At 39.9% G+C, this 23,616-nt stretch overlaps 1 protein-coding gene across 12 annotated transcripts in view; it reads right to left on the bottom strand.

Moving 5' to 3' along the window:
* Positions 1-23,616, bottom strand: part of WNK1 (WNK lysine deficient protein kinase 1) — a 108,545-nt gene that overhangs the window by 15,482 nt on the left and 69,447 nt on the right. For 5 of the 12 annotated variants that reach the window (XM_086755437.1, XM_086755455.1, XM_086755445.1 and 2 more), the window contains exons 10-24: positions 22,027-23,244; positions 19,481-19,552; positions 18,715-18,864; positions 17,186-17,659; positions 15,790-16,071; positions 15,021-15,112; positions 14,284-14,446; positions 13,627-13,743; positions 11,135-11,308; positions 10,302-10,353; positions 9,999-10,139; positions 8,211-9,637; positions 5,385-5,468; positions 1,108-1,194; positions 376-445 (exon numbers count right to left, since the gene is read on the bottom strand). In XM_086755437.1, the coding sequence (XP_086611563.1) occupies positions 376-445; positions 1,108-1,194; positions 5,385-5,468; positions 8,211-9,637; positions 9,999-10,139; positions 10,302-10,353; positions 11,135-11,308; positions 13,627-13,743; positions 14,284-14,446; positions 15,021-15,112; positions 15,790-16,071; positions 17,186-17,659; positions 18,715-18,864; positions 19,481-19,552; positions 22,027-23,244 (4,603 nt within the window). The remainder of the gene's footprint in view (positions 1-375; positions 446-1,107; positions 1,195-5,384; positions 5,469-8,210; positions 9,638-9,998; positions 10,140-10,301; positions 10,354-11,134; positions 11,309-13,626; positions 13,744-14,283; positions 14,447-15,020; positions 15,113-15,789; positions 16,072-17,185; positions 17,660-18,714; positions 18,865-19,480; positions 19,553-22,026; positions 23,245-23,616) is intronic. The other 7 variants (XM_086755485.1, XM_086755524.1, XM_086755514.1 and 4 more) reach the window with 4 other exon arrangements.

The following is a 23,616-nucleotide window of genomic DNA, read 5'->3' as shown; positions in this document are numbered from 1 at the left end:
CCTACATAGGGAACACAGCACAATGACACAAAATGAGAAGTCTTACTGTTGTTGCCAAGAACATAACACAAGACAGAAAGGCAGTTTCTTCAAAACCTGAAGCTGTACCTTAGCAGCATAGCGGAGATTCTTAATTTACCATTTTGGACAGCTTTAGATCCTAAATTAGTTACTATAATCTGTGTGTATCCTTCCCCTCTCCTGGCCTACAGTGGAAAATTTCAGCCTAGTTACTAAAAAGTAATATGATCCTTAAGGAATTGCCATTGTATGACTTACTGAAAAAGGCTATATCCTTCCAAGTTGCTAGTCTGTTCAAATTTGGATTGTATTTCCATGCTGAGAAACCACCTAAAATAATTAAGGCTGTCTTACCATCCTTCAGAGACTGTGTTGCTGTGGACACCAGCCCGGTAACCGTTGTAGATGCTACTGAGGGCACAGACTACAGGTTCAAGGGGAAAAACAAAATAAAATTAAAGAATCATCAGTTTGATTGAATGCCAACAAATCCACTATACCGGATATTACATAATCTTTTATTTCCACCAGGGTCAAACTATGCCCCACAACAAGATGAATGCAAGAGTTTTTAACTTCCAAAGCAAGCAAAATCAGCAACCATGAGGCTGTTGGCAGAACATCCCCTTTTGCTTTGCGAAAGTAATGCATAAGTGACCACTTGGAGATCCCAATAATCATTAACTTCATTTTGTATCAAACTTTATTATTATAGTCTTTTAAAATTTCAGATCCACACTTCACAGATCCCTCCCAAATTAAGACTGGCATATCACATACTGCTTGTTTACTGCTCATTCCCGTTATTCCTTAGTCACTTCCCCTTCCAGTTTGGTGACATTAATGACATCACCAGAAAAGCTGGATTAAGAACTAATACCAAAACCAGTCTCAGGAAATACATACTCTATTGCAACATACAGATTTTTTCTATTTTGGTTGACTCACTCAGTTGACTCAACTGGAAGATGATCCTTCATTTTTGTTTTCAAAAATCTAAAGACTGTTGTACTGATATTAAAGGCAGTGACCTAAGCATGATCTTGAGAAAACAAGATTACTAAACTGCCAGCATTGGAAACATACACAGGCAGGAGCAGATGTCACTGGAACTGTCTCTGGACTAAGGGTTCTTCTCAGCTTAGCATCCAGATCTTCCAGTGGCTGTTGGGACTGAGAAAGGAAAGAGTAAACAGTTGTCCCAGCTCAGGAGAAATACATCGCATCTGAGAAACAGTCACATTTAACACTAAAATTTAAAGCAGTCATATTCCATATTTCTGTCATGTTCCCTTCCTACATGTTTACATTTAACATGTATAGCACAGTAAGACTGGAAGAATTTAAGCAACACATCTGGTAAAAAAGAAAAGCAGCATTAACTGGAACTTCTGTTCTTCCTGAAGTTAGCATGAAGTTTGCATTCCCACTCTTAAGAACTGAGCAAAGATGCTGCAAACCTCCAAGTTCTAATTTTTTTTTTTGGTTGGAGGAAAATGGAGGTAGTTTGTATGATGAATTACCTAAAAACTTGAAGAAAATCGGGGGGGGAATCAGAAGAAAAAAAAAAAAAAAATCAAAAAGATGCCCAGAATTTTGAAAGCAAGCACGGATAAAGCAAGATTGAGGATAACACAAATTTAAAGCAAAGCAAAAAAAAAAACAACCAACCATACTTCAAGTTCCCTCAAATAAGCTATCTAGATGGACTGACTTGAAGAGGAGGGAGAGAGGCAGAATCTCTCTCAAGTATGTTTATTACTTAGATTTCAGCTGTTGAGTTAGCAAAGTTGCTCTTCAAACTTGGCCAATTGAATCGGGAAGAGAAAGAGAAGAATTACCTAAAAATATCTTAAAATGTAAGAAAAGTTCAGATTCACTCAAAATCATTAATTAGGGCCATACTCATAAGACACATATGGAAGAAAAAAAAAGTGTTGGCAGATATCATTAAGTAGCAACAACAGAGTAGATATTTTCATCCAAACTTTAACATCATTAATATTTCCAAGTCTTTTAATATAAAAAGCTAGATCTGTTTTTAGAACTGAAGCTGTGGTCACAGCAACATAAAAATATTACCTTCCACTCAACTGAAAGTTAGAGGTACACAACAGGAAAAAGATGCTTTCAACAGGCTGCTAGGAATACATTCTTCCTGAATTATGGATTTCAAAACAAGACTAAAAAAAACCCGTATCAGTTCCATGCAAATAAAAAAAAAAGGGCACAAAAAGATTTAGACCTATGACTCAATTCAGAAACTCAAATGCTTAGCAGAGAAGTGAGGTAATTTAATTCAAAATACTGTAAAATAAAGAGGATATTTCACCTGAAATACTGTCCAATTCTCATCCTTTATGCTCACAAGAAGATATTTGCTTCAAGTAAACAAAAAGCTGATCAGGAATGGTCAGGAAATAAAGATTTCCTTACGGAACAAGGCTACCAAAAGGAAGCTTGAAAAAATTAATCTAAATACACTTTAAAAAGCAATTAAAGAATAAACTTAACAGACTAAGGAACAAACTGTCCAAAACTGGTCTTGAGATGACACATACTTTGTCTGCAAATTAGGAGTCGAGCACTAAGGAAAGAAAGGAAAAAAAAAAAAAAAGTTGTGTAATGAGCTACTGACAGAAGCAGCAAGGAAAGTAAGCCTGTCTACCAGTAATTTTCCAGACAGTATTATGTGATAGCAGCAAATGCTCTTAACAGTCAATTAGATTTGATCCAGTTGGTCTCCTCCAATTTTGTCTCACTCCTAGACAGGCTTTAGAGTTCAAATGAGAAGTGAAATTAGGTAAGCTGTTTGCAAAGGACAAGAAGCAAGGGATCTATATTTGTGCTTCTTCCATACCTGCCAGAAATACTTACGACAAACAGGAAGAAGTCTTTTGCAGTGGTACAGTGGCTTGACTCACATAAGTGGCTACAAATGCTTTGAGTTTGGGGAAAAATATTACCAATATACCCAGTTCCAAGCAATGACAATAAAAAGGACTATGAACTTGGCGCGACTGATTTTAACCAGCTGCCTCCAGATCCATTTGCTACCTTGCTCACAGTAAAAACGCAGATAAGAACTAGCGCCAAATTGTTGTCTCCTCTTCAGCAAAACCATGCTTCAGAAAGAACTGGCTGAAAGGCATAAACCAACTTCTGCAGTGGCCTGATTCTCACTGCTTATAAAAGACTCAAACACTCTTGAGTTTAAAAGAAGAGACAACTAAGATGTAGTTCTGGACACAGAGGCCACCTGCAAAGACTCCTTGATTAAGGCCACTGATTTGCATTTGCTCCATCAGATGAAGACAAGAAGGTGGTAGAGGAAGGAATAGAGAGGATAAGATGTCAACTTAAGGCCTACTGTAGCTTAGGCCCACTAGAGTGTCTCCATTCTAACCTCCAGGAGCTACTCTATGCAAATTTAGTCTAAGAGGTATTCTTAAGAGATCACAAAATAATGACATTTACTGGGAGAATGAGAGAAACTGCTGAACAAAGACAGATTCCACATAGAAAGCACTGGAGGAAAAAAAAACCTGGAAAAGTTAAAACAAGACTATTGATGTCATAACCAACATAAAGCTACACAAAAGAAGCTAACATGCCTGCTGCTCAACTCTTCTCTTGTCTTTAGAATCAGGAATACCATGGTTCTCACATTTGAAAGACAGAAATGGAAATATTACTCCAATGGTATCTTTGAAGATTAATACCCTAAATACATGTAATTCAGTTTTCACAGTTTCAGCTGTTGAACATGAGGCATGACACAGCTCATTAACCATAAATTGTCTTAGCACAGCTTAAATTTGCTGTTTTCTAACGCTATTCCTTTATAGGCCAGTCAGCTTAAATCCTTTCAGATAGAAGTTCTCATCAAGCTATTGTAAACCCCAAAGAAGGAACAGCTTGCGAAGAACTAAAATGACCTCTGAAGTTTATTTTAAATTCCCTTCCACAGATGAAACCAGAATTCAAGAGCTCCACTGTAAGAGATGAGAGGGATAATATTACCAGAGTGTTTTGGAGAGGACTTAAACAAGGTTAGCTCAGTCTGCATTAAAAGTCTTAGTGGTCAAGAAAACAAAAAAAAGATATCAAGTCATAATGCTAATAAGTATTCAACAAGTTTTCATACTGTAGCTATTTTACAGGAATTACTTTAAAATTATATTTAAGACTTTCTGTAAAAGGACAGACTCCAATTCAAATGTAGCTTTTGGACACACATTTTAAGACAATATATTCACTGTGGACTTAAGCCACAGGTAGAAGAACTTAATACTCTAGAAGCACATGTACAGAGGAAACACTAGATTTAAGGCAAAATAACTCTGAGCCTTAAGCAGGCACCACTAGGTACCCATTTGAATCATATCTTCTTTACAGGTTTGAATACAAGATATTTTTATATATAATACTTTGATATAGTACTACTTTAATACAAATTCAATATAATTCTACAGAAAGACATCTTTGTGTTTATTCACAAACTTCTTTCAAAAGTAACAAAACTATCTCATGCTCTCATGGGTTTTGTTTGGTTATTTCTTCAGCTTTTCCTTGCATATTAAGGAGTAATGTTCCCTTGTTACATCTCATTACACAGCATTGAGAAGACTCATAAACCAGTTTTGTCTTAATACAGTTCTTTCAATTACAGGGTTTGGTTTTTTCCCTATTTTTTAAACAGAAGACAACAGATTTAACTTTTGTGGTCTGGAGTTGATCGCCTGTCCAATTTACATACAAAATATCCAAGCTAACTATTGCATACAAGGACAGAAACCGACCAAGGGAAGTCACCATTACATTTCAACTGATGCTTATGATCAGGAGCTTCAAATATCTTTTGCAAATCTGAACATGAAATCAGAGTGTAGTAATAACCACAAAAAAAAACCAAAACAAAACAGGGATTTGCAAAGCCAGTATTTTTGCATTTTCATTAACATTTAATTGCAGTATATACTGCTTCCCTAAAGAGCTATTATTTTGCTACTGTACCCTTTTCAAGAAGAAAACAGGTTCAAGTTTTATGCACACACTCACCTGTGTTGTTTGGAAAAAAAAAAACCCACACCAAACACCTCTGAAGTTCAGGTTAAAACACTAAAAAACACCAAGCTGATTAATTTTTCCTGTACTTCAGACACGGGGTACAGCATCCCAAAGGGCAAGCTACGTATCCCGTGCTGAAGTAACTCTGGGTACTGCTGCAGTTACACAAAAGCGGTTACTCAGTCAAAAGAAAAGAAAAAAAAAAAGACATTAATAACATGCAACAGAGAGTTTAATCGAGACATGCTCTTTGAAAGGAAAAGACAGACAAAATCTGCCAAGTTTTGTAGCACCTGAGTTAGTGAAGGTCCTGGAAAAGGTGGCAGAGGCTCACTGGATGGAGTGCCAGCCGGAAGTTCAGAACCTACTGGTAGCACCTATGGATAACGAAGAGGAAACGCGAGTCCATCAGACACGAACAACAGAAGGATCAGATATCAAGCTACAGACAGTCATGTCATACAACAGAAGCCTCAACACTTTTTCCTATAGAGACTTCCTTCCTGGAGAGTTAGCATAGAGTGTTTAGGGATTTTTGCAACAAAGTCAGGGGAAGTTTGTTTGCTTTAGTTTTCTTTGAGCAGTCACAATTTCAAGTTTAAACAAGCTGCTGTGTCCAGGAGCAAAGTATCTTGGGGATATCTTCAAGTCCGCAAGAAATGCTACAATAATTCTTCCAAAACGCAATTAAATTTCCAAGAAGCTTAATTTATAAAAGGGTGCAAGAATGCACTCAATCTCCTTACAACAGATCCATGTTAACTGCCCATTAGCAACAGCAAGCTATGTGCTTCTGGCAAATTGTTCCAAGCAACACGACTTGAGAACAGGAACAGTCATGCCTGAGGAGTCTCCACTTGTTGAGAAGCAGATTTATAGACTTCTCACACCAATCTCTTGATCCATCACTTTTTTTTTGAACTTGAAGGCTGTTGATGACCCACAGAAGATGACTAGGCCATGCAACTAGGTAGGAGGAAGTCATCCAGGTTATGTGGAAGAGGTTAGAGAGACCAGAAAGGTTAGAAAGAGGCATCAAAGCCTCCCCGACAGGTCAGATGGCACATTCCTGTTAGTTATTTCCATCGTTAGGGAAGTGGGAAGTTCTAGAAATTAAGCAACCCATTACACAATTTGCAATTCTTATTTTCAGCTGTAATCTTGAGGTTTGACCATGACTTTGAAGTTTGAGAAACACATGATATCCTTATGAGTTACAGTGTTGGTCAGCTGGCTTCCCCTGTACGACAACAAGCACTGCTGGATATGGGTAACTGGCCCAAAGTCTACTCCAGTCCTCAACAAGCAGAACCAGTTCTATCTTGCAGTCACGATACCACAGCTTAACTAATGGTTCAAATAGCAGTAATAACTGCCTGGTGAAGATACACTCCATAGTTATCTATCCTCCCAAAAATGTTTCTGCAGGAACTGTGTCACATTGCATTACCTCAGGTTTTTTGGGGACTAGGAATATACATGTGGATGTTACCTGTTCTGAGGCATGATGAATTTTTAAGCTGTGGTAAGTTAATAGTTTATAAATAAGAGGCAAAACATATGTCATACAACACATCAAAACATACTTAACTGTCTAAGTTAACAGGCTGGCCATAAACAAACTAAACCACACACACAGACTTCAGTAAACCCTGGAAAACTAAAGCAATAAACTCCTTAAAGCTCAAAAACATTACAGAAAGTGAAACTGAAATTATGCTTTGAAAAAACCTAATTTATAAGTGAAAACTTCAGAGAGGAGGTAGTTTTTCCACAGCAGACGATCAAAAATCCTTAACATTTATTACATTTAAACTCAAGCCTTTGTAACTACAGGTTTGCAATTAGCAGGTTTCTAACTGCTCCAACTGTTCCTGAACCAATACCAGTTTTTATTGTTTTCTAATCTTTCTTCTCCAATTCTCAAATTTTATTTCAATATAAATGAATGCCTCTGTGTCTAGATTTCCTTACCAACTTCCTTAGAACATATTCCTGCTCCTCCATGGCAGAAATTCTACTTTATTTGAATACAAGGAGTACAAAGGAAAGACTACTAATAAATGGAGATGCTAGAAACATTAGCCCAATTCAAATGGCCTGAAATGGGTTAATAGCAAGGCTGGCTAAAGAAAACCAACACAAAGTACTGGGGAGTAGAAAAGAACATTACAAAAACAAAAAGAAGCAGGTATTACAGGATTTTGTTTGTTAAACAAAAGAAAGTTTCTTCAATTTATTTCCATTTAACTTTAAAAAGGAAAGGGCTACCAATAGTTTAAAATATTGAAATGCACTGTCTCCCAACACAGGGAGCCATTTGAAAGAAAACAGGTAGTCTAATTCCACATATTGATACTTCTGGTTAGGGAGCAGGTAACAACATCCTTAACACATCTCAAGTTGTTCCTGTAAGTCACAACTATCTCTATGAAAGAGCATTTGTTTGAAAAGTATGATTCAGTAAACAAACAGAAAAGTTTGTTTTCAGAGATTCAGATTATCTTTTCAACTTCTCGATATTCTGCTTTCAAAAATCTAACATTTGGAAGGAAGAGAGCATCCAGGCACCATATAAGCAGCAGAGGACTTTTTAAAAAAAAAAACAAACAATAAAACCCAACAACAACAATTTTCAGTCAGGTTCACCCTTGCCTTCAACAAACAGCCTAATGATAAGAAGCCAAGCTAAGCTATACTGACTACTTTCTGAAACATACAGCCACCCCATCTCATCCTAGTGACCATGTGCAAGAAAAAAAAAAAAGCTATTTAAAACAAGTCTTCCAAATTCTGTTTGAAAAAAACAACAACAAAACAACCCACAAAAAAACTAAACCACAGTTGCCTCACTCTTTCTAGTTTAGAAGCAGGTAAAATTAAGAACAACACTAGAGAGCTCTGAGGCACAGTATAGAATTGGACTTTTTTTTCCCCAATATGGACAAAGTAAAACACCTCTTGAGCACATAAAAACAACCAGAGCATAAAACATTCAATACTCTATTAAATGAAGACACCTCTGCCTGAATAAATATTTTGCTTTATAAAAGCGATTTTGCTCCAGAAGGCTGTTTCCTACAATACTTGAATATTCACACAAGTGTTGAGTTTCTTACCGGTACCCTGCTAAGAGGGGGCTTTGAAGGAGAGGTCCCTGGTTTCACTACTGCTGTCACAACGCTGCTCGATGCCGAAATATAGCTGACTGGGGTGATCACTTGCCCGGGAGTGGCAACTGGTGTCAGCACTGGCACGCCAGTTGGTCCAAGAGGCAAACTGCTCGGAGGTATACAAGTGCTAATGGATGTCAGGGGTTTAGTTGGTGCAACAGCAGTGGTCGGTATCCCAGGGATAACTGTAGTTTCCATTACCAACGATGTCTCCAGAGATACTGATGGGTGTGCTGCTCCCACATTACCATGTTCACTGAAGAGAGACCGTAGCTTTTCTTCCAGGGTCTTTATATCATCAATACCAGGAGCTTTAGACTGAGCATCAGCATCAGCCTCCAGACAGTGAATATGAGGCTGATTGGGTAACGGAGCTGGTTGAGGCTGAGTGTGTATCAAAGTCTGCTGTACTGCAGGCAAGTTAGTAACTGGTTGTGGTAAGACACCAGGTAAGGGAACCTGGGGCAACATGGGTGTTGCACCTGGAATCTGGGGTAGGACAGGTGTTGATGTAACTCCTGGTGGGACAAGTAAGGGATGGATCACTGGCTGAGTGACTGAACCACATACGCTTGTTGCTACAGAGGATGATAAAGGTGCAGAGATGGGAAGAGATAAGCCAGCTGCATTGCAGAGCTGTGAATTATCTATAGACTGCCCAGTCTCAGGCAGTGACTGTGGAGCACTTACAACTGTTGTTTCTGCCAGATTAGAGACAGAGCCACTGCTACTAAGCTGAGGATGCTGCAAAGCCACATTCTGCGCCACAGACAGGGCAACAGATGTCTGTGGTGCTGCCATACTACTTACAATCTGAGGAGTAGACTGAGATGTCACAGCTGGTGCAACGACACCAAGACCAGTGACACCAGGAACCTGGGTAGATGGCAGTGCCAAAGATGACTGCGTGCTGATACTGGGGGCAATGTCTCCAGTTACTGATTGAGCAGGCTGGGATGTGGTAGCTAAGGAGAAAGAAGCAGGGGCGCTCACACTGGAAGTGACACCAGTTGATTGCTGTCCAGATTGTGAGGCTGGAGGTGGAGAAATAGAGCTTGGCACACTTGCACTTGGTGCAACTCCAACAGCTGCACTTTCTGAAGGCAAAGTAACAGATCCTGGAAGAGAAACACCTGTGCTGGAGGGAACCGATATTGAAGCAGCAGCCACAGATGCAGGAGGTGCACCACTGCCCGCCATGGTAGAAAGTGCAGGTGGAAATGGTGGTATTGTTTGATTGAACACTGGAGGAGCTGTACTAGGTCCTTCTGTCATTTGACCATGTCCTATCTCAGAGAAAGCTTGCTGCAAGCTCAGTGATGATGCCGAGTGGGAGAGATTCATTCCAGGACCATGTAGTGGAGATGCAGCAACTAGAAGAACAGAAAAATGTCATTCCACCTGGAAAAGTTCATTACGGTATTCTTGTCTATTGCTAGACTAAGATCACATTTGCCTCTCAGTACAATTAAAAAAAAAAAACCATTACAAACCCAGGCATACATTAAAATCCAGAATTAAGGTTTTAGAGTCTTGCAGACAGCCCATCAACATTTTTCCCCTGACAATCCTGCATAGTAGCACCCACCTTATAATAACTTCTTACCAGCACAGACAGTTCCTTACTTCCCCAAGTACTTTAAGAGGTATTTAGGAACAGTTTAATTAACTAACTTCACAGTTTTGATGGAACATGTTCTTAGCCATCAGATGTTAATAGTTTAGATAACTTACCCATATCCGGAGTTTCTTTTCCTCCAGGAACAGCAGAAGGGAAAAAGCCCTGTTCTTTTAACCGACTCTCAGGGACAGGGCTGACAATAAACCGTCTTCCTGCAGAATGGACAACCTGGGTAAAGGAGCTAGGAGGAACCCCTAAACAGAAAGAAGTGACATATTTAGCGATACATGGTTGTAACTAAATACATAACCTGCATTATGGAATGTGCACTCCATCATACAAAACAAAAACTTGGCTGCACCCATCCGCTGAAACAGAAAAAGGTAACTGTTGAAAAAAAATCACAAAAGACTTACCTGTTCTTTGTGGCATGGAAGATGTAGGATCTGGCTGTTTGAACTCTAATTTCTGTAAAGTAAGATAAAATTTAAAGTTCTATTCTGAAACAGAAACCCACAAGATAGTTCTTAAAATGCTAGCTTATTGAAATGTGGGCATAAGGTAAGCAATACCTTGGACCCAAGGACCATTACCAAACTAGTGGAATTCTGCCCAGATAAATGTCAGCTATGGTGCTTTTTAAGCATCTCAGCTAAGTGACTGCAAATGTAACAATCTGATCTAAACACTCTTTTGTAACAGGCAATCCATCTGATCTCCTTAAACATTGCATAGATAAATGGATGGTTCAAACTAGTTCTGAGTGGAAATAAGGCAGAGATTCAGGAAATATCACCCCTTCTTATTCCCAGCAACCAGTTTCAAAACCTGTGTTTTTTAACTAAGCCATCCAATCTTTTAGTAGCTCACTGGGTAGATGGCCTGAGTCCAGGCTCTCAGTGTTTATTAAGCAGAACAGGGCTGGGGGTTTTAGTGTCCTGCCCTACAATAAGCTCAAATTCAAGAAGCCTCAGCATTTAAGCTTGTCTATTTAGTAGATCGTTAGGAGACTTAGCAGCTTCTGTAGTGTTAGAACACATCTAAAAGCAAGAGGTCTATGTTATTTATCTTTCTAAATTAATTTTAGGCTCTCCCTCTGATGTGAAGCTCTGTTTGTCTTTTCATTTAATTATTAAGCTTGGATATTTCTCATGAACGAAAGTTTCAGTTTCTAGCTAGCTCTACTCACAAAACCATATCACCCAAAACGGAAAACACGAATAGTTAAGGCAACCTGTCCTTTACATACCTGTGACCCTGGAAAGAAGCCATCATCTTTTGTCCGCATACTCTCCAAGCCCTGATCACCTTCTGCCTCCACACTTACATCCTCACTGAGCATTTCATCTGCTTTCTCAATAATCTCTCGTACCTGTTCTACAAATGAGTCTCTCTCAGTTGCTAAAATAAACTCATTCTGCACCTGTAGAGAGAACAAAGTAACAAATTATTTCAAAACTATGTATTCAATAACCATAATTAACTTTTGGTGTTACTGTTTGTGCATAAGAACAGTGAAGGGAAGACAAGATAAAGATGGTGACACCTTAGAGAAAAACAATTGTTTCTACAATTATCTCCAGCACAGAAGTATTTGTCCTGGTTTACTCTTTGCTGTGGAACAACATTCCATCTCACTTCTTCATCAGACTGTCACCTCAATCTTTGCTTAGCACAGTGAAATTTAAAATTAGCAACCTTATCTTACTCAGTTCCCTACACGCAATATAAAGCCACATTTAAAAGAAACTATAATATAAAAAAATTTTGAAAATTCTGTATAGCAAGATGTGTTCTGTGCTTCTCTCTTTCCATACCATATAGAACTTCCACTCTATGCAGGTTGCACATCACTAACACACCAAAGTTTGGCTGTAGTACATAAATGCAAGGATTAATTATGTTTCCTCTATGGGGAGAGGAAGATTATTCAGCTTATCTAGTTTCAATATATTATATTGCTTTATAAAAATACATTCTACCACTTATGTTGGAGGAAACAAGCTTAAACAAGTATACTTGGCATTTAGAAAGATGTTCTTGGTTCAATCTGACCTAATTTTTCATGAGAAGATTGGGGCTCCTGAAATAATGCATGGTAAAACTCTCAGAAACAGTTAGTCTATGAAACAGAAGTAAAGCTGTCAGTCACAGCAGCTCTGCTGGGAAACAAAGAAAAAGTGCCTGAGACACGGTTTTTACATCAAGCTTCTCGGATGCTGGTTCAGAAAAAGGAAAGACAAGTATGATGTGCTTATGTCAGCCTTTCCTAATAAACTTTCAGTTTCAGACAGATACCCTTATGGGGTACGCCTAATAGCATCCTGATTAAAAGGAAACCAGAAAGTCTTACAGAAGTTTCCTCAACATTCAACAAGAAACTGATGAGTACAAAGTTCCAGATTCAGTTGGCTAAATCAGGTTGCACACTTTCAACTATGTGACTGCATTTTGGATGCACAGTTAATTTATCTTGCTTCTATTAATCTTCAAATATCTGCAAATTCTGTTATTTAGGCTATATTTTTGTTTGTATTTTTTAGGGTTTTGTTTGGTTCTGGGACCACCCCCCCACCCCCACCCCCCCTCCCATTTTTTGAGGTGTTGGGGTTTTTTGGTTTTTTTTGTTTTGTTTTTTTTTTTTTTTTGGTTGGTTTGCTGTTTGTTTGGGGTTTTTTTGTTCGGTTTTTTTTTTTTCTTTTTTTTTTCTCCAAACAACCATACTAATTTGCTCCTCCATAGGATCACCTTAGGTATGAGGTGAAGACATCTGTGTATTCTCTCCAAACTTCTTGCACTTAATATTATTGACTCGTTTACACTACCAATACATATACATAGCCAAGAAACAATTTCTTCCTGTTTCTTGGAAAGTCAATAGTGGGAAAATGATAATTTTTCCCATGTCACTGATTTGGTTCCCTTTGACACATATGAATCCAGCACACACCACCTATTATTCTACCACCTCTCTAACCTAAAAGATCAATACTGCACAGGTGCCCAAGAAGCTGGCTTTTTGTCATCCATCTTTGCTTCAGTAACACTCAACCAAATCTCAGTTTCACTCAGATTTTACCAGCCCAGGAATAAGAGTTTAAATTAAAAAAAAAAAAAAAAAAAAGGAAGGTTCTATTCCATGCTATGCAGTACTCTCATCTAAACATTTATCTACAGGGCAAGTTCTTTTCTCAGCTTGACCATTCTACATTGAATGGAAAGGTTTTTTCCTTTGAGAAAGGCAAAAGTAGCATCAGTCATTACTGACTTTCAGCAACCAGAAAGTTATTTCCATTCCTTACTTTAAGGGCAGAATCTTGCCATTTCAGTTGAGAACAGCAAAAAACTTAAAGCTTAAGCGTAAGTTTTAAAGATCTAGCAGTGTTTGTTCTTAGAAAAACAAACAATTTGTTTAATCTCATGCTTTTGGAAAGTTGTTTGTAGTTTTTCAGAAAATTAGATTGCAAAAAAAAACAGAAGTAGATTTACTTGATAAAACTGCAATTCTAAGGTAAAAAATGATGCAAATTTTCATGTGAACTGAGTATGAAATATTAACTGTCAATTTGGTATACCACTCTGAGCCCAGAGTCTCTAGTTGTGCCTGCATAAGAGTAAGGTGAGCACAGGCCATGCTACATGGAAGAGCAATTCTGAAACACAAATAAGAAAATAAGACTGCTTATACTACTACTGTGATTAAGACTGGATTCAATTGTTCATCTCCAAAATATATCTTACCATAATCGAAGCTATTTCCTCAGGGTTGTCACCATCCAAATCAAATTTGAAAGTAACCATTTTCCGATTGTGTGTCTCTAGCTGGCATTCCACTACCCGATCACCTTTATTTGAAACCTAAAGCAAAGAAAACAATAGCTCAAATCAAAAGCATGAGAATGTAAGACTTGTGCTTCAAAGCTCACAGAGACAAACCAACCATACTGCTCTAACACAAGCACATTCCCTTTCCAGTCTAATAAAAGGTGCCGTGTACAGCATCATTTTTTTTCTGATGATCTGCTAATTACTCAAACCTCCAAGCTCACCTCATCCACACTTTTCTCTGAAACTCCTGATGTTCCCTTGTTTCTTTCAGCTTAAAGGTCAGGTCACTAGCCTAGCTTTACTAGTAAGACTAAATAAAATATTCTAGAATAGTCTGTGGAATCACTCGTGGTATGTAAGTCAGTCAATTTTGCCATACCTAATACTGCAAAAAGTTCTTAATTGTTGACATTTGGAACACTGACTCCAGAACTGGATAGCCTGTGTTCTCAGAGGTGGTTGGGGAGGAACAAGACCACACAGGACAGAATTCTCAAATGAAAAGAAAATTTTGAAGCTCAAAAAAGGCATCATCACTATTAACTGTCAATAAAATATAAGAATACTCACATTTAGAATTCTCAGTTTTGGCCTAGCAGTCTTCTCATGGCGAGAGCGACTGCGGACAGACCTCCGCATATGACGTTTAGTAGTCCTCCCTTCATGCCTTCCACTAGAAGCTGGAACATTCTCGTTGCCATCACTCAATCCTGAAGCAACATCAGAATGCGCACTAAAAGAAAAATCAATCAGCTTTACATTAGTGTCCATGCACTCCATAACTACAACAATACAGTTTACCCTACCAGATGGTATTCTCTTCTGGATAGCAGTAGGTGCCTGTTAATCATGGAGTAGGGGAGAAGAGTCCTGTCAACACTTAGGGTTGCTTGACTAGTAATTCTAATAGTAATTATTTAGCAACGTATCTCCTGCAAATTGAGTTGTACAGATATATCTTCTGAAGACGTTTTCAAGCTATTGGAGTTTGAATTCTGTTTAAGTGCCAAAAGAACAGAAAACCATCCCTTACGATCCATTTGACAAGATAAATAAAAAAGGATTAGAAATTAAATCACTATACACAATCCTATTTACTCCCTCCATACCCTGCTGTAAATCAAAACCTACTCCAACTCTCATAAGCCTATTATTCCTCTATTAAGTTAATTTCCCCGCATTCTCAAGAACACCCTCAGTGGAAAAAAATATCCCTGGTGAAACAAGATACCTAGGGATCACCCAAGGAAGAAAAATCTAACACATGAATTTGAAATTCAGTTTGGTGAAAAGAAAACATTACTTACCTATCCATAGAGGAAGCCAAAGGGGTAGACTGAGCAGGCTGTGTTGCCGGAAGAGTCTCTGAAGGAGCAGTCTGTGAGACTCCCTGAGTACTCTATGGATAGAAACCTACATCAAGAGCTGTCCCAAAGAATACTGTACCTTTTCAAGTAACCCAGTAGTCTTCAATGTTTCCTCCCAAATCAGTTGTAAAGCTAAAAGCACTACCTCTTTATAACTTCAAACAGCTGGCATCTAGACAGCTTTAACTTACAAAATATTCTAGAGCAAACTGCAGTGAAGCAAATCATCATTTAGGGAGAGATAGGGAGAGGAAGTCAGCCATCCTTTCTACTTCTACGTGTCACTACAGTTTGCCATGCAGCCGCAGTCTTACTAACAGAATGTGCAAAAGGCAAGCCAATGCAGAACATAAAGACAATTCAAATTCTCCCTAGCAAGAACAATGCTGCAGGGAATAGGCAGGACAGATTCTCAAAGGCCATCGTTTGCAGTTTGTCTTTGACAAGGCAAAAATGTTCTACAGTACTAGCAAGAAGTGAAGTGTTAACAGGTTTTTGCCTGCAGGATGCACACTCACTTCCCAACAGAACAGCCAGTGGCAACAAGGTCCCCACATTGGCATGACATTCTGCTGTAAGAAAAATGTCATTTGAAATATTAATTTCCAACTGAAAACAAGCACGGAAGGGATTAGTTCCCCACACACATACACTGTTGCTTAATCCAAACACCCTAAATATATTGTTACATCGTATTCAACATATTTACCTCCAAAACTGCCTGCTGCGAGGAGGCAGATGAGGCCTGTTGTGCTAGACTCACGGTAGGCTGGGGCACTTGAACCTGTCCTCCTAGGCTGCCCATGGGAACTAGAACGTTCTGCTCCACATACGGCTGCACAACGGTAGGAAGATAGCCCGGCTGAGCCATTGCATCTGTAGGTAAGGGGGGGGACAGTACGGCAGAAGGAACGCTAACAGAGGCCACAGCAGAGGAAGGTGCAACATTCGAGTCGCCTGGGTATTGAGGCGGCAGCCGAGATGGGAAGCCCTGTAACAGAAATGAGGGAGTCAAGTTAGTGAACGTCAGAGCTAATTAGGAAATGAGAGTTTAAAAAAAAAGTATCAGTTTCAGGGGCATGTTCCAACCTTCTGTACTTGCTGAAATAATCCCAAAGACTACCTTCCCAGAGAAGCAAACTGCTTGCGTAGCCAAAGCTCAGCTTGCAAGTCACCATGCTTGAACAAGCAAATTCCCACTCAAAGTTCCAAGTCTTAGGCACAGCAGTCTTCATCTTCCAACTCTTGAAATTGCCTATTTGGCTTAATATTTTACGGGCTGAGACTTGAAATGATTTTGAAGAATTTTCAGGCTGAACAACTACTGCTCAGAAGGTGTTACACAACTGCTGCTGATTCTTGAGATTAATAGCAAAAATGCTCGTGTTCTTCCTGTCCTCTCATGATAAGCTGACCCAGGAACACTCCCACAGTTTCTGTTCTAGAGCACTCCTTATAACACCAGTGCAGACACTTCCACATCTATGTAATTTTTGTTCTAGAAGAACAATCATATGCTGAGTCACTGGTTTTGTCACTATTCAGACTGCTATTTTTACCATGATCGCACAAAGTAGCTGAAGCAGTCTGTGCAGTCTAGCATTTCATGACTAGCATCAGGTACTTACACCACATTCAAGATCCATGCCATCTGGCTTATTTCTAGAAAATCTGTGTCCCCCCTCCCCATCTCCCTTCCTCTTTCCAGACTTGGAATGAAATAATTGATACTGCTGAATATGTTTCCATTGATTTTCTTTCCAATAACCATCTGCCATTTTTAAAATCACATTTTTGGTGGCTTTTTTCCCCAAGTTGGTGAATCTCTTGGATATGTAACTGTCTTCTTTCACACAGTGGTTGACCAAAGTCCTGTACTATGATTCTGTAATTTTGGACAAATTCCATTGCTAGATAGGAAAAATACAAAACACCAGAGTGTCCAAGGAAATTTTTTCCCCCTCCTTAAAATCAACAGAATTCATCTTTGTGGTTTAATGGCTCTCTTATGAGAAGTGAGTTGGCCAGGGCACACAGTTCAGATCTGGTACCTTAGAGGAACAGGTAAAAATGTGGAGAAGAGCTCTGCTGGCTTGCAACAATACCTGGTAAAGAGCATCTCCAGCAGGAAGTGAAGCTTCAGCAGCTTGTCCAATGCTGACTGGCAATCCCACGGACTGGACAGCCGGCTGCAGGAGCTGTGGGAGAACCTGGCCGGGCAACTGAGCCACAGGCTGCAGCAGTGTGGGAAGCTGGCTAGGGACAACAGTTGATCCTATGGGGACTGCGGTTGCTGCACCAGACGTTGCCAGTGTGAGCAATGGCTGATTCATGCCAGTTGCCATTGAAATGGGCAGTGACTGGAAACCTGGCTGAGCCACTGACACATGAGGAGCTGCTACAGGCAACTGAGAGACTGAAAACTGGGGAACCATGGAAGTTGGCAAGGGCTGTCCCATGGGTAGAAAATGAGAGCCAACGGGGACTGAGGGGGCAACTGAAGGCTGAGGGACAGAAGGTGCTGCAACAGGTAACTGAGGCTCGCCTTGGATGATCGACACTGGTTGGGAAACAGGAAGCTGGGGAGGTAAAGAAAATAGAGATAGATTTTTTTTTTTTTAAAGCAGGGTTGCAGAAAGCAGAATTTTTATGCATTAGTCAAAGAAAGAATTATTCAAGTTATAGCATTCTGTTAAAGTGGGCGGGGAGCACAGTTGGCAGAGTGGCTGGGAAGTCAGCTGGAGTTCCAAAAGGTCCTCACTTCGCAACACTTCCCCTGAAGAACTCAACAGGCTCTTGAAACAGACACCCACAGAGGGTGAAAGAGCAACGCTCTAACACCCTGAAGCACTGACTTGTACATAAACAGTATTGAATTCTCCTCTACTCTGTCCCCAGAGCCAAGGCTGCCTTCTTACAGGAAAGAAGTGCAAATCTTTCACAAATCTGTCAGCTTTGGGTATGGGGACTAAAGCAACGGAGAAAGAAAAGCCACTGTGCCAGCATTCAGAGAATGGCAGGGGATATGTCAATTAAAGCCAGTGAACGATGCAACTGGGAAGGCAGTTTAGCTGAACAAGGAACAAAACAACAATTTTAAAAACAAAAATCAAGGCTCACATGTTCAAGATAGAGATATGAGCCAAAATGAAGTAATAGTCAGTAACAGAAGCTTCTTGACTGGGGAGTAAAGGAAAAGAGCGGAATAAGAAAGATGATAGAGTGGAGAAGACAGTCCTTATGGTTCACTACCTAAATAAGTGAACATGTTTTACACACATAATGGTGTAGAAGATAGACATTGATGGGAAGCAGAGAAATGACAAGTTCCTGAAAATCCATCCATAATACACCATTCATCAATATGCCTCATGATATTTTTGACAATTTAAAGATCTTTGTGCATGGAAGTGCTATCCCTCCCTCAAATTACGATTGCCATGTGTGAAAAAAAGGGTTTCCAACACATTTCCCAACAAAATTGACAGCTGTAGCACAGTAAAAATACTATTATCTGGATTAATGTCTTGGAACCATTAGAAAAGATGACAAAAGTAGAAGTAGCTGCATGTTGAATCTTCCAGCTGTGAAGAAGGAAACCAAAATTTCTGCTAGAAAGAAGAATTTTGTTTACCTGCGTCCCAGCTGCTGCCTGAGGCATTGGCATAACCTGTGAAGTTTGAGTTTGAGAGACAGTTTGTGTGGGAGTGGCACCAGCAGAAACTGATGGCTGCTGCAGCTGGTATTGTCCAGGCGGTTGGGAAGAGGCTGGCTGCTGTGCATTCTGTAGTAGAGAAAAGAGGCAGAACCTATTTTTCCCCCCTTAGAAGTTTTTAAAGCATATCTTATTTAAATTCTACTTTTTACTCCCTCAGTGACATCAGTGGTTCTTCTGAATATGCTGAGTCAGTTAAGCTTTGGCAATTACTTATTAGCATTACTAAAAGAACTCCATTATCAGCACTAAATCTTGCAACAGAATTATTTAACCTGTGGAAACAAGAATGAGGATTCTATAAAGAAGAAAAGGTAGTTAAGAGAAGATGTTGCAGAAGATAGTATTCCCAAATCATGAGAATGAAGTCTGCCTGTCTAGACAGTCTAACTTGCAAATCCTGACATGCTTCCCCTTGAATGGAACTTCCACTGCAACCTCAGGTGGAAGTTGGGGAAGACAGACACACGAAAACAAGCATTAACATGATTCTAAAAATAAGTTTCAGAAAGTCAATGAAGTTAATCTCATAGCATGTTAGATTGGGTGAGAACCAGAGGATTCCTTTGCTTTTGTCCAAAACTGGGGGTTGAAATGCTGACAGAGGTAGTCAACTGCTCTTAAGGAGTCATCAAAATCCTATACTATAAGTATTTTAGTCCTAGGTTTAGGACTGTGATCTTACCTGCTGAGTGTGTTGGGTAGGCTGGGATGGCACCGATGCACTGCTTGAGGCTGACTGGCCTTGCACCTGCGTCTGGAGAAGAAAAAGAAAAACAGAATCAGCTTTAAAAGCTCTATGGTTTCTGCAGCAGGCAGTTAAAATTATTTCTGCCAGAAACTATATGGTTGGAAGAGGTTTCTAGCTGTCCTTTTGGACAACCTGTTCTTTTGGCCAAATTCCACTACGACAACCAGAACAAAGCAGAGCAATCTGGAAAAGTGAACTCAATTCTAAGTCTTCCAAAACAACCAATACAGAAAGTCTTTGCAACCCACATGCCCCTCAACATGATCAGCCTACCAGCTTCTTCTTCCATTGATGATGCTTTAAGAGCAGGATGCCTTGGTATGATAACTGGAAATAAAGGCATTAAGTTTTACCGTTATATGTGTTCTAAACAGTTAGGTGGGGAGATGGAAAGAGGCTAAAAGGAAATAAAACTGTTTAAAAAATCAAAGATATCTAGCATTCTAGACCAGCAACAGAGTACTCAGTACAATGTACATGTCATGAGTTCCCTTTGAGAGGTGTGTCAAAATACAAGCTAGAAATTATCTCCAGACTCACTACCATTCAAAAACTACCAAGAATTCAATATTGAAGAATCTGGGGCAGGGGGGGTGTCCACATTCTAGCTAAGACAGAATTTTTGAATGAATAAGCAACGAAAAAATGGATGAGTGGCATACAAATGAACATGGAAGGTGTAGAGGAAAACGGAATGTATTTTTGTTATTACTTTTGCAGTTGACATTTTTATCAGATCCCAGGCTTTTCATTGTTATTTTTGTGACCATTATATTTCTTCATGAAATCCTAGGACACATCTAGACAAAGACTTCCAGATGAGTTCCCTAAGCGTGCACCACTTCAGTGAACAGCCATTGTAAGGAATGTATCTGGTGCATATGTATCATATCAGAAATATCTACTAAAATTCCTTAATGCTGTGCTCATTCAGCTTGTAGAAGCTTATGAGGAATAAGTTTATTAAAATTACATACTTTTTCAATTATAGAAACTTTGGGGAAAGCAGATTGGCAATGACAAGAACCATTTTTTCCTTTGCTGTTTTAGAAGCTTGAGGCCTTTTTTGGCTAGGATCTAAACATCTGCTATATTCCACTGCTATCTGTTCACATTGACTCAGTTTGTGCTTCAAATACTGATCTTTTAATGAATTAGACCTAAGATCCTAGAACTTATATTCTGTAAAATAATCATGATCCCTTATTGTGTTTTCCAAATGTATTTTACATCCATCAGAAGTCACCTCCTAAAGTTCAACAAAGGTGGTTCACAGAGAAACAATCCCCAAGTAATTTTCAAGCTTCTTGCATAGCAGCTTCACTCCACAAGTTCTGACAGCATAGAAATTACTGTCTATTAGACTAGTAATTAAAGCTGTTTCAGCTTTAATAAAAATACCTTTATTATCCCATAGAGAAAGTCTTAAATACTTAGTACTTGATTTTACCACACAAACCAAAAAGATTCTCCTCCAGTTCCTTCACACAAATCTCGAAGTTACTAATACTCCAGTAACTAAAATGTAGAGAGCCCCTAATTCCAAGAACAAGAGGAGTAAGAGAGGTCTACTTAAAGTAAACCCTCTTTCCACAAAAAAAAACCAAACCCAAACCTCATGAAAAGTTTCAGACTACAAGCACAGTCACAACATATATACACATACACCTCTCAGTCATAGCGTACAAATACATTACTGACTACCACAATGGCAAATACCATATATTCTGATAAAACATATTCCAAACTAAGCTTCAGGCCTCAAATTTTGCTTTTCAAAAGAACACCATATTCCAGGCCTATAAGGTAGTAATACCTACTAGCAACAGTTTTTCATGCCACTAATTTACTACTCAGCTTTAGTTTCTTTAATGGTCCTACAAGCACATTTCCAAACCCATGTACAGATACATCATATCACTCCTTCCATTCCTCTTCCCACTTTCTCCCCCAAGTCTAGAAAAAGCTCTTGCACTTTGGACAGTCACCAAATTAAACTTGTTGTCTAATGAGATATTATTCATACAAACGTTCAACTTCAAATAACACATTCTCATTAAATGGCTAAGGAGCAGGAACAAAAACACAAAGCAAGTTTTACTATCACTGCTGATTCAAACTGTGGAGAAGATACATTTCATTAAACCCACTGTTTAAAAGCCAATTGGGTACTCCAGCTATCTCTTGTCAAAAGAAAAACTAGGCCCAGGAGGAACACTGACCATTTGTTACACTTAACACAAAAGCCCTACCGGCATTTCAGCCGAAGCTGAACCAAGTGGTTGCTGATGCCTTATTATTTCATTGCAACCTGGTACGTTAAAGAGATCCTAGCACACTACTGACTTGCTGAAAAGATGCTCCCATGAATGCTAATACTTAAAACCACATGGAGCAAGTCTACAAGCAAGGCTCCCCCGGAAGTGCAAGGTATGACTTATAAAAAGCAGAGACATTCTGGAAGGGTTTGCTCCTGTAACCTGAGGATAGAGTGCAGGTGATCCTGATGAAAGCGAGGTGGACAAGGCCTGCTGAGTCGAGGCTCCCTGGGGGAAGCAGATGAAAAGCTGCGACTCTTGCAATACCTTCTGAGGCAGCTGAACAATGGGCAGTGAGAAGTCTGAACCAAAAGCAGATGACCCCCCTGTAGGAGGAGGAGACTGGAAATCGCCAGTGTCAGAGGAAGTCAGCTGTGAGGAATCACTGGAGTATTCTGGGCTTCCTTCCGGCCAGCTCCGCCTGGCAGAGCCCCCTCTGGGACCTGCTAACTCAGGACCGAGATAGTTACACTGCTCCTCTGTCACAGGCTGAAGCCGACTGTGCGACCCTATGCCTTGAGTGGATTCCTCTTGACTGGTCTCCATAGAGCCCCGGCGACTTCTGTAGACCCGCTGGGGTAAAACTGCCCCTTCTGCTGGAGCAGAAGTCGGTGTGTGGACATGGAACTCAAAGACACAGCTTGCTCTGCCATCACCACTGTGAGAGAGCACAGCCGGGGCAGAGTGTGGAACAAATACCTGGTGGAACGTCATCTGAGCAGGATCTGCACTCAGAGGAGCTGAAACACTGGACAATGGAGAAAGGGGACCCATCCCAGAATCCAGCCTCAGGTTCTGAACGTGTCTTGCCAGATATGTTTGCCCCGATTGAAAGTCGAACACAGAGCTTTGTGGAGGACCACCTTGCCCTTGGTTTGACTCAGAGACCTGCTTCAAATGTTGTTCAGTCACATGAGAGTTATAAGCTACTTGATCATACTGCTCCGATACCTGTGATGGATAGTGCATGCCCACCAAATATACAGCTTCCGGATGCATTCTGTAGTGAGCATCCTCTGGAGGTGTTGGTCCAGATCTATAGTCACTGTGGACAGGAGCTGGCTCAAACACGGGATTAACTTGCACATGCAGAGGCTCTCCAGCGACTCTCTGAGCTGCTGTGCCCAGCATAACGAATGCCTCTGGGGTCCAATTGGTGGGACTACCACCAGGTGGAACTAAACTCTGGCCAGTCTTCAGCAATGGCTGGAAGTGGCAAGTTTGGGCTTCCAAAAATGAAGTGCTCTTGCGCCGCTGAGCAACTGCCACCTTCGGCGGGCAGACAGGTGGTGGCGAGAAAGACACCGGCCGTTCATGAACGGTTGGGAAAAATATCTGTGAATCTGGGAACGTTGGTGTTCCCCCACGCGGATGCTGAGGCTGTATTGACATGAACAAGACAAGTAATTCATACATTAAAAGTGAAAGCACATCAACATGCACAGTTTGCTAGGCAGTTCTGTGAAGTAACTTTATAGAATGATATTCAATTCATGGTCAAAAACATACAATACTTAGGAAATTTAGGTGAGTTGTAAATATCCATTAAATACATCCATGGCAGGCATAAATACAAATGGAAACATTTGCTTGTGTTAGAGCTGCTTTTCCAGTCCAATTCCAGTAATTCAAAGAAATAAACCAGTTTTGCTCCTGACAATGTAATGGGATTTATTGTCGTGGGCTATCCATTGTGATCAGTGCTGGAAAGCCAATCAAACCCCTGAGGTTACTGCCATACGGGGAATATGA

The sequence above is a fragment of the Chlamydotis macqueenii genome, chromosome 1 (assembly GCF_036417535.1).
Source record: "Chlamydotis macqueenii isolate bChlMac1 chromosome 1, bChlMac1.mat, whole genome shotgun sequence".
NCBI classification, from domain to species: domain Eukaryota; kingdom Metazoa; phylum Chordata; class Aves; order Otidiformes; family Otididae; genus Chlamydotis; species Chlamydotis macqueenii.
Note: the sequence above shows the minus strand (reverse complement) of the source record. Positions and strands in the feature narration are given on the sequence as shown.